This window comes from Sebastes umbrosus, chromosome 16 (genome assembly GCF_015220745.1).
Source record: "Sebastes umbrosus isolate fSebUmb1 chromosome 16, fSebUmb1.pri, whole genome shotgun sequence".
Lineage (NCBI taxonomy): Eukaryota > Metazoa > Chordata > Actinopteri > Perciformes > Sebastidae > Sebastes > Sebastes umbrosus.
This window is the reverse complement of record NC_051284.1, coordinates 14,358,635-14,374,003: the sequence shown is the minus strand read 5'-3', so window position 1 is coordinate 14,374,003 and position 15,369 is coordinate 14,358,635. Positions and strand designations below refer to the sequence as shown.

The window sequence follows — 15,369 nt, the reverse complement described above, 5'->3', positions numbered from 1 at the left end:
CCCCCCCGCCGCTCTCTCTCTGGAAACAGGCTGGGTGACGCGTCATGAACGCGTCATCAGTCACACTGCGCATGTCTTAAAGCCTGTGGTGTTAATGCACAGGCTGAGCGGCGTTATTAAAAGAAATTCCCGGAGCCGGATCATGATCCGGATTGCCACCAAAATCTAATGGATTGTTTATTGTGCCAAACCCCAGCCCTCCAAAAAACATAATTCCAATCCATCGCAGACTTTTGGAGTAATCATCCAAACAGACAAACCAACAAACAAACAAACCAATGCCGGTGAAAACATGACCTCCTTCCTTGGCCTTCAGCCTTAGCGGAGGTAATTATGGGTGTTTGAACCTCTTCTGTGTTTATAAATCTGCTTGTTTGCTTATGCTGATTATGGCTTCTAGCTGAAATGCGTTTTTTTTGTGCCCTAAGAAGACCCTTCATGTTTTGTTTCCAAAGTCATTAGTTTTCCAGGTATTTGGTCATAAACCAAAGTATTGGACAAATTCAAACTTTGACCTTTAGATCTTATGGGGAACTCTAATTTCATGACATTCCATCCAGTAGCTCAAATAGCTCAATAGCTCACGTCAGTGGATCATCAAAGTAATTAGGATTTATAGTCCGGGGGTCATAAAAGTCTTTACAAAATTTCATAGCAATCCATCCAGTAGTTGTTTAGATATTTCAGTCTGGATCAAAATGTCAGACCGTCAGGATGACGTTGCCGTCCATAGAGCTGCTAGCATGTCAACAAATTTCATGTTGTAGCTTCATGTGTTTCAAGTGAATCTGTGATACCAAAAACTGACCATCACCGCTGACAGGAAGTCCTCCAACGTAATTTCAGTCTTTAGGGTCACGCTCTGCTTTAAAACATGGGCTCCTTGCATGGATGTCTTTTTAATCATCTATTCACACGGAGATGTTCAAGCGAATTCGAATGAGAATCCAGCAGAACTGAGTTTTATATGTGATGTCCCTCTCTGCTTATCTGAACTGACAGGCTGCTCCTCCCAGGTCACATCTCTTGCCACCACATTAAACATAGAATATACCAATAATTCATGAATATATCCAACTGGTATCTGATTTTTGATGCTGTTGTTTTTGTGTTGATCAAGCTTATCAATACTTTTACTTTTCCCCCCACAAAGTAACCACTTATTTTCATCAGTTTTCCGAGTGTTAGATGCTTGGTACGCTGCCTTCAGTGATCTGGCATGCAAACTATTATGACTGGGGAAAAAAAATCCTCGGCCCTCAGATTCCTTACATGCCATTAGGATGCTTAGCTGTGAAAGCAGTCAGGCACAGATTTACGGTGTTGACCCTCTCACGCCTATTGTCCCATGTGGGAGAGAGTCAAAGGACTATGTTATAGTAACAAAAATGTTTTGCAGCAATATTTTCCGCGTGGTTGTACGAGAGACAGTTAGCCTGTTTGTGCAGATGATCTGGGCTATGACGACAGGTCTTCAGTGACTCAGGAATATTGTTTATGCTGAGGAAGGAAGGAATTTAATTTCAAGTGAGACATCCATCGGGAAAAACATGCTGATCTGGCACAGAATATACCTTTCATTTTTTTAAAGACTATTGCTTACAAAAAATGAAAAATGTTTTTCTCTTGTAGTGGTAGAAACTGAGGATATGTGTAGGCAGGGTATCATGATATGCATTATACACATATAATGCATGAGACACATGAAATGATGCATGTTAAATGTGGGGGAGAAGAGCTACTGGCTCGTTAGACGGTCCCATCGCTCCCAGTTTAACCCTGCTGGTTGTATAGATGAGTTTTGCTTCTTATAATGTATTTATCGCAGAATAAATGATAAAGAAGTGTGTTAACAACAAGTGTGACAACATGGGATCTACATTATATAAAGGCATCATAGATATTTTTTGTAATTAATACAAAAAAATTAACGCAAAGATGGGTGTTACCTTTGCTTATAAAGAATATAGATAGAGGATTATCAGGAATATTTTCCCTCTAACTAGCCAAATAGCCATTACAATTTGTACATGTACTTTATATATAGAAAACCTTTTTGTTAAATTACGATGTAGGATTTCTTTGTTCTGATCAGCAGGCATGTACCTGCAAACAGGAACCTTTTCATATTAATGTAAAAGTCAAATCCGATTAAATTGGATTTCTTAGATGATTTTTAGTTAATAATACTATAGTCTATTACCCACAAACGGCGTGCTCTGTGTGTGTGAATGCATAATGACGGTTGATCGTATCGCCATCGTGCTTTTTAAACTGTATGATTATTATTCCTCTGGTGTCTCCTCAGACAAACCACCTTGGTCGTATATCTCCTCTCTCTGGTCGGGATGCTGGTCTACACCTTCACCCTCAACCTGGGCCACCTGTGGGTGGTGTTTCTCACAGCTGGAGTTTTAGGGTAGGTAACCATTACAGAGGTCATAAACATCACAGCCAGGGTTTGATATTAAATGTGTAAAAAATTAACTATGTTCACTTATTTCTCTATAAGGTATAATTAACAGGGTTCATTTAGGGCTTGAAACCTTGAGATTTGAGTCTGAGATTTGTTATGCCAACTCATACGTGTGCAACAGCTCTCTAGACTTCTTGATGTTATCATCAAGACTTCAGATCCTGAAGAAAATCCTACGATATAATTATGAAAGATGATCACGAGTAAAAGTGTTTCAATTTGAACGATCACAAAACATACCAATTTTATATTGTAAAGTCATTAATGTCGTTAAATTTGATATTCAAGTGAGACTGGGAACCCAGACGTAGACATTTCAAAATGGTGACAAAAGAGGTGGTTTATACTGTGACGTGTCTGTTGACATTCTCACCCGTCTCCTGACAGTACAGTGATTGATGGCCAGAATATAGAAACAGTGGAGTCCTATAAGTATTTGGGAACTATACTAGATAACATACTTGAGAGTAATACTGACATGGTGTACAAGAAGAGCCAGCAGCGTCTCTTTTTATCTCAGGATAAGTTCCAGGTTGACTGGACCCTGATGACAATGATTTATTGATCTTTTATTGAGTCTGTGTTGACTTTCTCATTTATCTGCTGGTGTCAATCTCTCAGGATCAAACACAAGAAATGTACTCAAAAAGGTTGTCAACATCTGCAGCATAAACAACACAATGCACAGGAAACTCTGCAGGATCTTTGCAACAAACAGTTATATAAGAAAGCAGAATTCAACATGTCTCAGTGTTCCCATCTTTTACAGCAACAGTTTCAGTCTCTACTCCACTGTGGACAAATAAAGTTATTGACTGATTGATTGAGCCCGAGGTTATGGTGACATTTGATGTCTGCGGGTCTTAACAGCCCTTCCCGTTTTGCTAATAATGTCTTAAAACATTCTGTATTTAGTTCATGTTTCTTTGCATTTCTCTCTAAATGAGAGCTGCTTTGTCAAAGCAGTATTAACGCTCCTCCATATCCAGCAGTCCACCGCGTGCTTTGTCCTTACAATTATTGCTATTTATGGTAAGCTGATTAAGCTCATAACTGGTTTCCATAGCAATTCCTTTGTCTGCTTTTCATTCCTGAAACCCAGACGGGATGTATTATACACCAACATATACTCGCCCTACTTTTAAGTTCTTTCCCTTGGCTGGGATGAAAACTACTGCAGATCACACACTGTGGTTTTTACCTTTAATCTAACCTTCAGTGTCTGTCTGTCTGTCTGCAGCTTCTTCATGACAGGATATCTACCTCTGGGCTTTGAGTTTGCAGTAGAGCTCACCTATCCAGAGTCCGAGGGAACCTCATCTGGACTGCTCAACTGTTCAGCTCAGGTCCGTAATGTTAGAACACAGAATATAAAAGATGTTTGTATGGGGCTGTAAATGTTTTTTTTAAATCTCATTTCAGATCTTTGGAATCATTTTCACCATCTCCCAGGGGAAGATTATTGATAGATGGGGCACTTTTGGGGGAAACATCTTCCTGTGTATCTTCCTGCTAATAGGAGCAGCACTGACAGGTATGATGATAACCTCTAATGTAACACCAGACAGAACAACTTTCAAAACAACAGCGAACTTTGAACTCATGTCAGCATCAGTGGATGCATGTGATTTTAAAGGGGACTTTAACACACTGTCTTCTGTAGAAGGAGACTGTTTAAACCGGTCGTATTTTTCAAAGGATAAGGTTGCCCTCTAGTGGCTGAATGAAGAATCGCCTTTAGTTAGGGCATGATTAAATGAAAATGAAGACTTCATCTTCTTCTCCATAACAAACAAAAGAAGGTGCTCTTTTAAATTACTTAACTTTTAAAACATTTTACTGGTGACCTGATGCCGTTCATTGGGTGTGCATCAACATTATCACATAACCGAATAATTACTCTGATATTCTCTGACTTAAAACATACAAATCATCACTTTTAAAACTACATAAGATACATCAGGTTGTGGTATGAAACCCCTATTATTATTTTGTATGAAATTTAGTTTAAATATCCTGAAATTGTGACAGGTTTGTGGAGGTAACACTGAGATACTGTGTGGTTAGAGCTGTCCAGGCGCCTGCTGCAAATAGTCTTCTGTGTTGTCCCTGTTTTGCTATTTCTAAACATATATATCTAAAATAAATTTAATTACAGAAGTTAGCCATGAATGAAGACGATTCTCCACATATTGCTATTTTTCTTGCCAACATAAAACCGCGTCCAGATCTAATTTTAAATCCAAAAAAACACGAAGACCGTAACTTCCATAAGTTAAACTTTTCCCTCTCCTTTATCACAGCACTCATCAAGTCCGACCTCCGGCGACAGAGGGCCAACCTTCAGAAGACCGAGGTGCAGACCGTGAGTGTAAGTACATCCGTGTGCGCTGCATGAAGTCAGAGGTGGGATCTTCACTTCCCTTTGGAGAAGGGATGTGTTAGATACCGCCGAGGCTCTGGGCTGAATACACTCTGAATGGCTCTCTGCAGTTCTCACACTGCAGGCATGCACACACCAGTGAATGCAGGTTTCACACTACTGTACGCTAAACACACTGAAAACACTCTCTACTCTCAAATACTGTTTGCAGAAAGCACAACTCTGCTTTGTCTGAGAGCTCTCCAACTTGCTCTAACAGCATCTGTTCGCTATAAAAACCTCATTTTGTTTTCACTTTTGTAAAGAGTGCAGTTGACAGCTGTCACACAGATCAGTAATCTGTAATTATCAGTTGTATATATCACTGTAACAATGTGATAATAACACACCACAATCACGCTATTAATAAATAAAAAGCGGGTTTAATTTATTGAGTTCATCTGAAAAAAATGCATATTTTTGGTCAATATGTATGTTATGTATCACGGATTAAAATTCAGTTCAACAGAAAACAAAACCCAGAGGCCTCCAGCTGCTCAGATCACCTTTGAATTTTTAACATTGAATGCCACTTTAAACTAAATCTTACTTCACATTGCGTGCCTTCTGCTGCTAACTCGTTGCCTTGTTTGAGACAAACTTGGGAACTCTTTCGCTGTCTTTCCTCGTTCTTTCTCCATCCATAATATTCCAATTCTAACAATATTGGCTAAAATGGAAAGCTCCAGTAATCCTGCACACTAATAGAGTTTAAATAAGATGTATTGAATAGACCACCACTAGTCTCCTTGTTTTATTAATGAGCCAGTTCTGTTAAATTGTTAGAAATGAGAAGACCAGCAGTGAGATAACTAATGATACAGGCACGGCAGTTGAAATAAGCCGTAATAGATGTAATCTATATCAAAATAAATAATGCCAACCAAATAGTGTTTATTGAAGTTACATCATATTTAGCATGATTTACTACAAGATGACTTTGAACTGCATGTCGTGGGGTCAGGGTTTGGTGGCGGTTGTGGCGGTTGTGGCGGTTGTGACGGTGGTGGTGGTGGTGTTGTGGGATGGAGGAGACGGCGAAGGGTGAGTTGGCCCCTCAGAGATGTGACACCCAAGCTATGGTTCCAGCCTACAGGCTCCGTGTCAGTGTTGCAGGACTACGGCGCCACAGTGTGCGACGACCGCTGGCAACGGAAGCCTTGACATACTGTAAACCCACAACCTCACTAAAACCAAAACACACACCTGGAAAGGTAGGGGCACCCCCGCTCTAAAGCTTCAACACCAGAAATGCACAAACACACAATGGACAAGAGTAATGTGACAGTAAACAAACATTATTTGAATGTGAAAATGCCTTCAACAAACATGTTACAAACCACATTGTTGTTTCAATTTACAAAAATAGAGGGTTTAATTCATTCTTCACAAAAGCATGACTGGTATTTTGTAAATATTAGCATCAATAATACTTGAGGTTATTACTACTGAACTGCAGCACATTCTACTCCACTCCACAATCAAATTAAACAGATTCACTCTCTGTTATTGTGGAATAAAACTGCTTATCCTGCAGGATTTCAGCCTCCTATAAAACTCATCATAACGACAAACTCAATAGTTAAGATTTTCAAGTTTAGATTTCCAGCAGTTGTGTTTTTTGTTGTCACTGTGCATAAACTTTTTTTCCGCTTTAAAGGGGACATATCATGCTCATTTTCAGGTTCATACTTGTATTTGGGGTTCCTACTAGAACATGTTTACATGCTTTAATGTTAAAAAACACATTATTTTTCTCATACTGTCAGTCTGAATATACCTGTATTCACCCTCTGTCTGAAACGCTCCGTTTTAGCGCCTGTCTCTTTAAGACCCCCTCACGAAAAAGCCCAGTCTGCTCTGATTGGCAAGAGAGAAAAATATGGTGCACCTTTGTAAAGGTAGTTCTCAGGCTTTGGGCGATATATTCTAATGAAGCTGCATGTGACATAGGAAGGGGAGCCAAATCTGAATGGCATGTTGAATCACATGTTTTCTGATCTAGGCAGCCCACAAAAAACTGACTGGGTTGTCTTATTTCACAGTTTGTAGGGTGGTAGGAACTCCAGATACCCAAATTAATGTGCACAGGCACTGAAAAAGTGAGTTTTTCATGATATGTCCCCTTTAATATAATCAACATTTTAAAGTATTTTTTTTTTGTGATCAACTGACAGTATTAACTGAGAGGTTTTGATGAGTAAATAACAATTTATGGATTATATTGACTTGATGCAAGTGGTGAATGAGTTTTATAATGGTTAATAGAGTGCTACAGGAATGAATTCTAAAACCCGGAAATTAGTTACCATTTTAGCGCTTCCGGTTCCCTCGTCTGAAAGTCAATGTGTTTTTAGTTAGATGCCTGAAATAAGGTCTGTGGCTAACACAAGCTGAAGAGATTTTAATGATTTGTTCTACAACATAAAATACATCAGTAAATACCCCACTCGTGAATTTTGAAGCTTTTACGCGTCTTAAAAAAGGCGGTTGCTAACAAGTGGCTAAATGAGACTACAAGACGTCATAACGCCGACACATCCGCTTTTACAGCCTCGTTGTGTATACGCGCGCTCATGCGACCGTGGTGTAGTTTGTTTTTTAGCCTAACATCATCTTTTTACTTCTGGCGACTGCATTCACACTTCAAAAAATCATCAAAGTGGTGTTCATTTGTGAAGATTATATTACTGAACAAAATGTGTAAGTATCATAAACGTGTATTTGCCACAGAGTTTATTTTCTGCAATAATCCAAAACTCAATGGAATAATCCTATTGGCTTTTTGTCGAGGGAACCCAGGGTGATGCTAACTTCCTGGTTTGCCTATAAAAATACGTCATCCTCGGAGCACTCATCAAGTAATGTACAGAATAATGTTGGTGTTAATATTCTGTTGTCTTTCTGAGTTCAAAATGTGTCTGTCTTCTGATTTTAAAAATTATTTTCTCAATGTAATTGTAACTGTTTCCATGTCCTTTACAGACAGTGACAGCGGATCTAGAGGGGGCCGTCTCTCCTCCTGAAGTCCTGAAACAGGGGAAGTTATAAGGAGGACACACTGTCAAAGACACCGTGTACAAATGAAAACAGAAATACTGACAACATGCAAAAACATGCACACATGGCAGCTGCTGTGAAGGGTGAGCACATGGAGAGTGAATCACACTGAGCAGCCCTCTGAGAGTCCTTAAGAACCAGCAGACCTGCTGTACATCCGATGTACTGTGTGGACGCCACGCTCTGACCTCAACACCAGAGATTCACACTGACATCCCAAAGTGCAACTTAGCTCATCCCAAACAAGCACAAGTCAATCAAGCACAAGGGGAACGCACGTGGAACCTCAATGGTTTTTACACCCCGAGATCAAATCATCTTTGTAAACATTAATTTTATCCAATATGTAGGCATTTTAAACACGTCTTGTCGGAGCAATTTAGTGACTCCAACATTACTCCACTTCTTTAACTGATTTGTTCCCTACCGTTTTACCGTCCCCCTCTGATTAGTGTTGTTCTATGCACCTAATGAGCAATATTTAAACTGTGAGTGTTTCTTGATATTGGACCAATATTGTGTGTAACTGTGTCGTGTTTTCCTGTCATGGCAGTCAGCTCAATCGTATCCTCTCTGTCTGCCATTCAGGATCACATGGAAGTAAAACTTCTGCATACTGCTGATTATAAATATGATTGATGCTGTGCATCAGTTCTGATTACTGTAAGTGATCTCCACAAAACACGTGGTGAGAAACATCTGAATTAACATGCGAGAGCGTCTGGAATATGACAGATGTCGGCACAGCACAAAACATGATGGAAGGCAGATCAATCTACTGTAGTTGTCATTTTGCACAAGAACATGTTTTATGTGTGATACTACTTAGCTTGTAATAGTGTTACTGAGAAATGTAGTTCATGCTGTGTAGCCAGTGTTTTTTACAGTTTGTCATTAACATGTTTTACTTGATGTGTTGTGGTGAGCTGTCTGGTGGTTTCCCTGTTTTATAATGTCTGTTATGTGATTTTCAGAGGTGCTAGTTATTCTTTCAGTGGTATTTTTAGGATGTCACAGTGCTGTGAAAAACTCTACCTGCTTAGTCTTTTTTTCTATTTTGACTGGATACACAGTGCAGTGTTTCCTATGACACTAAGAAAATGAATCAAGTAAAAACAAATCAATGCATTAAAAACATTAATGAGAGGACTCAGTGGAGTTTGTTGTGTTCGCTAATTGGATAACCTCAAGAAAAAGATGTCACAGTATGTATCTTTGGATATAACAAGGAGAGCATGAGGGTTTATATTTCTCACAAATAGCAGTGTGTTCATGTTTTCTGCATCTGAATCCTCCATCCTAAACCACAAAGCCCAGAGATGAAAAGCCCCAATTAGCAGAAAATAACCTCTCGCTTCAACCCAAATATGAGATCTGAGCAGCGCAAAATATTAAAGGAACATTGTGTAACATTTCGGAGGATCTATTAGTACTAGTTTTCATTAGTGTATAATCACCTGAAACTAAGAATCATTATGTTTTTGTTAGCTTAGAATGAGCCCTTCATATCTGCATAGGGAGCGGGTCCACTTCACGAAGTGGTACAGTAGCCCAGAACGGACAAACCAAACACTGACTCTGCTGCAGAGTGCAAAACCGTGGTACTGCCAGCTGCCGTCTGATTTCCGTTACTCTTTAAGTAGTATTATGGTAAGGATGGCCTCTGAGCGAGGCAAACGGCGTTCCATCGTTTTGCACTTGGTGGCTCACGTTACCGCAGTCTTGAAAAGGGAGGAGTTAGCGGAGGGGCTGCAACCACACCACTAGATACCACCAAATCCTACACACTGTCCCTTTAAATGTTTATCAAAAATAATGCAAATAACACAATTACACCCTCAGAAACAAGATTTTTTTACTTATTTTTCATATGTAGTTTATAAATACATATCTATGCTTATTACTTTAGTAGAAAATGTCAAAAATCCAGTAATTTCATTTTTTAAAAGTTTTATAGGACAATTATTGTGCATATTAAATTCCTACAAACATTTCACAGCACAGTACAAACATCAAGAATGACTGGTTAATAGGAATAATAGACTGTAATGAAGAGCATAATTTTATACTGTATTGTCATCTGAGTTCTTTGGTAGATCATGAATTGAAAACAATGTACAAGTGGATGTCTGGAGAAATAAAACATTCTCAAAGAAATCTACGCTGAATTAATTATGAGCATAGACACACTTCATTCAGCACTGACAGTTCAAATACTACAAAATTAACTAAATGAAACCAACATGTATTGATCACTTGAGAATTAATTAATTATAACATATAAACCTTTTGTCAAACTGTTTCTGATTGCACTGTGAACTACAAAATGTCAGTTTAAAAAACATGAAATACAGTCCAGATAGAGCGGTGTATGGAGCCTATAGAAAGTGTTACAGTAGGACATTAATGTAGATCCAGATCTCATGTTCTTCAAGGCAAGAAGCAGCACACTAGGATAAGTCCACTGGTGTCTGGTGGTCACTGTGGAGGTGGGAGGAAAATCCAACAGCCGGGATTCAGTTACGCTTCTTCTGTCGTGTTCCGACTTCCTCTTGTGACTCTGGGATACACTGGTATCCAATCAACATTCCTATGATGGAGAAACCTAGAAAAACACATGAAGACGCTATTAGGTTTTTCTATAAAGACTATTTAATACCTTTAACACCTAAAATGTAATCATTTAAGGGATTTAAGAGTCCACACTCACTTGCCACAATGAGAGGTGCCATGACCCCGATAGTCAGAGGAGCAGTTTTGTAGATGAAGGCTTCAGACAGGAAGTGGCCCAACGCCAGCACAAATGTCCACAAGGTGATGTGATACAGCCTGCGGGAGACACACAGTAAGAACACACAGTGTGAAGGATGCCAACAGAAACAAGGTGCAGGAAGCAAGAAGCTGTCTTACGTTCTGTTCTGGATATCAATGGCACAAGAGCAGCGAATGATCGACGACAGCAACGTCCAGATACCGAATGTTCGAGCTTGGAGACCGTTCACTGAGGAAACGGGAAGGAAATGGAAAATCAGGAATGAAGGAGTGCCATTTCATATAGAGAAATTTGACATCACTGTATAAAATGACCTGTTGTGACCTCTAGGATAATCACAGCCACATGAAACTTTACAACCACAAACTAGAGACCTAGAGCATTCAGAGGATGGATGGCTTTCCTAGGGAGATCGACAATAAGGGGGTTTCTGAGCGATTTCCAGAACAGAAGTGCTCGCTATCCAATCACCGAAAAATGCAATTCTTGCAGAAATCTCAACAGTTTTTGATACCAAATCACAGCAGGGCTTTTTCTATGGTGTTCCTCAAGATCTTGGTGTCTTAATATGGTATTTTGGAGGGATTATTCATAATTTTTATCAATTCTTGAGTGGTAAAAAATGGTTAAATTTAGTGTAACAAATGGTAACAACCCCAAAATTGCTGCAACAACTTATGAGACATAATAGATTGTGGGAATGACCATCACAAACTTATATCTTCACCCTAATACACTTTCACTATTTATTTTAATGAACTAATTAATTCATGATCATTTCTGATTCATGACTAGAACCACTTGACACAGTGTTGTGTCAAGCTCTGAGAATATCTAGTGAATGTACAGTGGACGTTTGTGCAGAAATAACTGCTGCAGCTCCTCCAGACCAACAGAGGTTTTCCGTGTCTTGTGAAGTGACGGGGCTCTGCAGCGAGAAACGTTATTGTCTCCGACCGGGTGCCGGTGTCTTCCCTGTTCCCTCACAAACAGTCCCTTTAAGTGTTGTCTTTTAGATACATTTTTTTAGCCAATGCTATTTTATAAACTTGTATAAACTATCACCAACTCCTGAAGAGCTGACAGCACCGACATCATGCTCAAGTTGAGTGAAAAAACATGTTGATGATGTGACATTTAATGTTGTCAAGCTGAAAATATCCATCAATCAAACAAACCCATCAGTTTTCCTCACCAAACTCTGGTGTGCCCGTGTAGAGCTTCTCTGATAAAAAGCTGTGATCTCTGAAACTCTGCAGGGTGTTTCCCATCGCGATGACGGACACCATCACCAACCAGCTCCTCAGGACGTTCAGAAAGCGACTCATGTTGTTGTCTGTCCGTGAGAATCACCTGTCAGAGAGGAAAAGTCAGTATGTGTTTGTTTATTATCAGAGCAGGATTTAAACAGCTTCGTGGACTGAAGGCCAATGCAGCTGGCTGGTCATATTAGAATAGAATAGAATAGAATAGAAAGCTTTATTGTCATTGTATTAAATACAACAAGACTCACAGTTGCCTCTACTGGTCAGTGCTTTAAAACAAATACTTGACAAGACTAAACGAGGCAGATAAAACATATAACAGGTAAAACACACACAGTTATAAAGGAAATAAAACAGGTAAAGTAGATGTAATAAATAAATATAAACAGAAGTGTTACATTAGAAGTATCAAATATAAAAAATAGATGTAATGTAAACAGAGGTAATTGCACTTGTAAAACAGGTAGGGTAGATGTAATAAATAAAATGTAAACAGAGGTAATTGCACTTGTAAAACAGGTAGGATAGATGTAATAAAAAAAATGTAAACAAAGGTAATTTGCACTTGTAAAACAGGTAGGGTAGATGTAACAAATAAAATGTAAACAAAGGTAATTTGCACTTGTAAAATAGGTAGGATAGATGTAATAAAAAAAATGTAAACAAAGGTAATTTGCACTTGTAAAACAGGTAGGGTAGATGTAACAAATAAAATGTAAACAAAGGTAATTTGCACTTGTAAAATAGGTAGGATAGATGTAATAAAAAAATGTAAACAAAGGTAATTTGCACTTGTAAAATAGGTAGGATAGATGTAATAAAAAAATGTAAACAGAGGTAATTTGCACTTGTAAAATAGGTAGGATAGATGTAATAAAAAAATGTAAACAAAGGTAATTTGCACTTGTAAAATAGGTAGGATAGATGTAATAAAAAAATGTAAACAGAGGTAATTTGCACTTGTAAAATAGGTAGGATAGATGTAATAAAAAAAATGTAAACAAAGGTGATTTGCACTTGTAAAACAGGTAGGGTAGATGTAATAAAAAAAATGTAAACAGAGGTAATTGCACTTGAGGTGTATATTGCATCAAGGATGTATTGCACAGACACAATAACAGATTGACACATCACAGGAGGACCATCTATCAGCTAGCAAGCCTAGTAGTAACCTAGTTAATACAATCAACGAGCCTATTATGATTACAAAATAACATAAGTTGTGTGTATATTTACCTGACAGCCTCTATACTAGCATGTTGAACATGTTCCCGAGAGAGGACTGGATATATAAAACAATTAAGCAGGACTCAAGCCAGCCGTGTTATGGTGTTATGTACACTATGGTGAGTCTTCCAATAACAAGAGTTTAAGACATGGCTCCATCCAATCGTACCACTCACATGATTGGCTCTTACGAACGTTCAGGTCCCGCCCATTTTCTTCGCTAAACCAATAGGAATCAAGTAAATCCGGTCACCTGGAGACTGTAGGGTAGGCTGTAGTGATGGGAATTACGACTCTTTTTAGTGATCCAGATCATTTGGCTCAGCTCACCAAGAAGAGCCGGCTCTTTCGGCTCCCAAACGACTCTCCACTTCTGCCTTTTATAGTTCAGCCAAATTTAGTGCTGTTTTGACCTGATGATTAGTATGTGTGCACATATATCACTTAAATTATTCAATATAATTATACTAAACCCTATAATTTCCAGAATACCATAACTTTACATGCTGCTTCGTTTCCTACTGTCACTCATCATGTCTGCTATTTGCGCAACGCGCTCCTCTTTCTTTCTCTCCTCCTCTCCCTCCTGCTCTGTATCTGTAGACCGTCAGCGCGCCGCGCATCCGCGCCCCTCCCTGCTTGATGGTATGATCCTTGTCTGTCATCACCCGATTGGTCGCACGTACGTCATTAACACAACATTCCGTCACAGACAGTGCATGGAGTGCCCGTGGTGCGGAGAAGATTGTCCTATCATTCTGCCTTGAATTAATTAAATAAAAAAAATTAAAAAAACGGCTCTCGGACGGGAGCCGGCTCTTATCGTTCACTTAAAAGAGCCGGCTCTTATCGGTCACTTAAAAGAGCCGGCTCGTTGAACCGGCTCGTTCGTGACCAACACATCACTATTAGGCTGCGTTCAAACAAAGAGTAGATTGTGGAGTGAAGAGGATGCTCTGTGTTGACTTGTGTTTTCGTTCAATATTTTTCAAGTAGAGGAAGTGGAACGAACGAAGGTGTCATTTAGCAAAGCTTTAGCTTTTACTTCATTTTACTTCAGCAAGTATTTTTTTGCATATGCCAGGGGTCAGTAACCTGCGTCTCTGGAGCCACATGCGGCTCTTTAGCTCCTCTACAGTGGCTCCCTGTGGATTTATAAAAAAATGAGTGGAAATGAATAACTGTTTTTTGTGTTTACATTTTCATTGTTGTAGGTCTATGGTACGACAGTACGACGGAGTATTAGGGCCACATTGAGGGAAAAAGAAAATCTGAGATTTCGAGAATAAAGTCAGAAGTTTAGGAGAAAAAAGTCATAGTATTATGAGAATAAATATATATGTATAGTAGTATAGTAGTAGTAATTTTACGTGTTATTTTCTTTTTTTCTCGTAAAGTTATGACTTTATTCTTGTAATATTACGACTTTTCTCTCATAAAGTTATGACTTTATTCTCGTAATATTACGACTTTTTTTCTTCTTAAAGTTATGTGATTTTATTCTCATTATATTACAACTGTTTTCTTGTAAAGTTATGACTTTATTTTCATTATATTACGACTGTTTTCTCATAAAGTTATGACTTTATTCTCGTAATATTACGACTGTTTTCTTGTAAAGTTATGACTTTATTCTCGTAATATTACGACTTTTTTATCGTAAAGTTATGACTTTATTCTCGTTATATTACAACTTTTTTCTTGTAAAGTTATGACTTTATTCTCATTATATTACGACTGTTTTCTTGTAAAGTTATGACTTTATTCTCGTAATATTACGACTTTTTTCTCGTAAAGTTATGACTTTATTCTTGTTGTATTACGACTTTTTTCTTGTAAAGTTATGACTTTATTCTCGTAATATTACGACTGTTTTCTTGTAAAGTTATGACTTTATTCTCGTAATATTACGACTTTTTTATCGTAAAGTTATGACTTTATTCTTGTTATATTACGACTTTTTTCTTGTAAAGTTATGACTTTATTCTCGTAATATTACGACTGTTTTCTTGTAAAGTTATGACTTTATTCTCGTTATATTACGACTGTTTTCTTGTAAAGTTATGACTTTATTCTTGTAATATTACGACTTTTTTCTCATAAAGTTATGACTTTATTCTTGTAATATTACGACTGTTTTCTTGTA

General features: G+C 38.3%; 2 protein-coding genes across 6 annotated transcripts in view; one reads left to right on the top strand and one right to left on the bottom strand.

The window, feature by feature from the left end:
- The window catches only part of flvcr2a (FLVCR heme transporter 2a), a 30,769-nt gene extending 21,662 nt beyond the window's left edge, over positions 1-9,107 (top strand). For 3 of the 4 annotated variants that reach the window (XR_005210586.1, XR_005210587.1, XR_005210588.1), the window contains 6 exons: positions 2,309-2,419; positions 3,717-3,822; positions 3,899-4,010; positions 4,780-4,847; positions 5,988-6,112; positions 7,884-9,107. Coding sequence is in view for 1 of the 4 variants with exons in the window: in XM_037796761.1 (XP_037652689.1) it covers positions 2,309-2,419; positions 3,717-3,822; positions 3,899-4,010; positions 4,780-4,847; positions 7,884-7,949 (463 nt within the window). In the remaining 3 variants the exon portion in view is untranslated. The remainder of the gene's footprint in view (positions 1-2,308; positions 2,420-3,716; positions 3,823-3,898; positions 4,011-4,779; positions 4,848-5,987; positions 6,113-7,883) is intronic. The other variant, XM_037796761.1, reaches the window with a different exon arrangement.
- A 784-nt stretch (positions 9,108-9,891) lies between these two features.
- Positions 9,892-13,388, bottom strand: erg28 (ergosterol biosynthesis 28 homolog). 2 transcript variants are annotated; one of them, XM_037796765.1, is made up of 5 exons: positions 13,233-13,388; positions 11,927-12,084; positions 10,869-10,959; positions 10,669-10,787; positions 9,892-10,439 (listed from the first exon to the last, which is right to left on the bottom strand). In XM_037796765.1, exons 2-5 carry the CDS (start codon positions 12,057-12,059, stop codon positions 10,288-10,290), a joined length of 495 nt encoding a protein of 164 aa, XP_037652693.1. In that variant the 5' UTR covers positions 12,060-12,084; positions 13,233-13,388; the 3' UTR covers positions 9,892-10,287. The 2 variants fall into 2 exon arrangements, with proteins under 2 accessions (XP_037652693.1, XP_037652695.1); XM_037796767.1 differs by having other exon boundaries at positions 10,321-10,563; positions 13,233-13,387.
- Between the last annotated feature and the right edge of the window lie 1,981 nt (positions 13,389-15,369).

Coding starts and splice junctions, on each gene's coding strand:
- erg28 (XM_037796765.1), bottom strand. CDS start 12,059: ATGAGTCGCTTTCTGAACGTCCTGAGGAGCTGGTTGGTGATGGTGTCC. Junction 10,960..11,926: donor CACGGGCACACCAGAGTTTG/GTGAGGAAAACT, acceptor CCGTTTCCTCAG/TGAACGGTCTCCAAGCTCGA. Junction 10,440..10,668: donor GGCACCTCTCATTGTGGCAA/GTGAGTGTGGAC, acceptor CCACCTCCACAG/TGACCACCAGACACCAGTGG.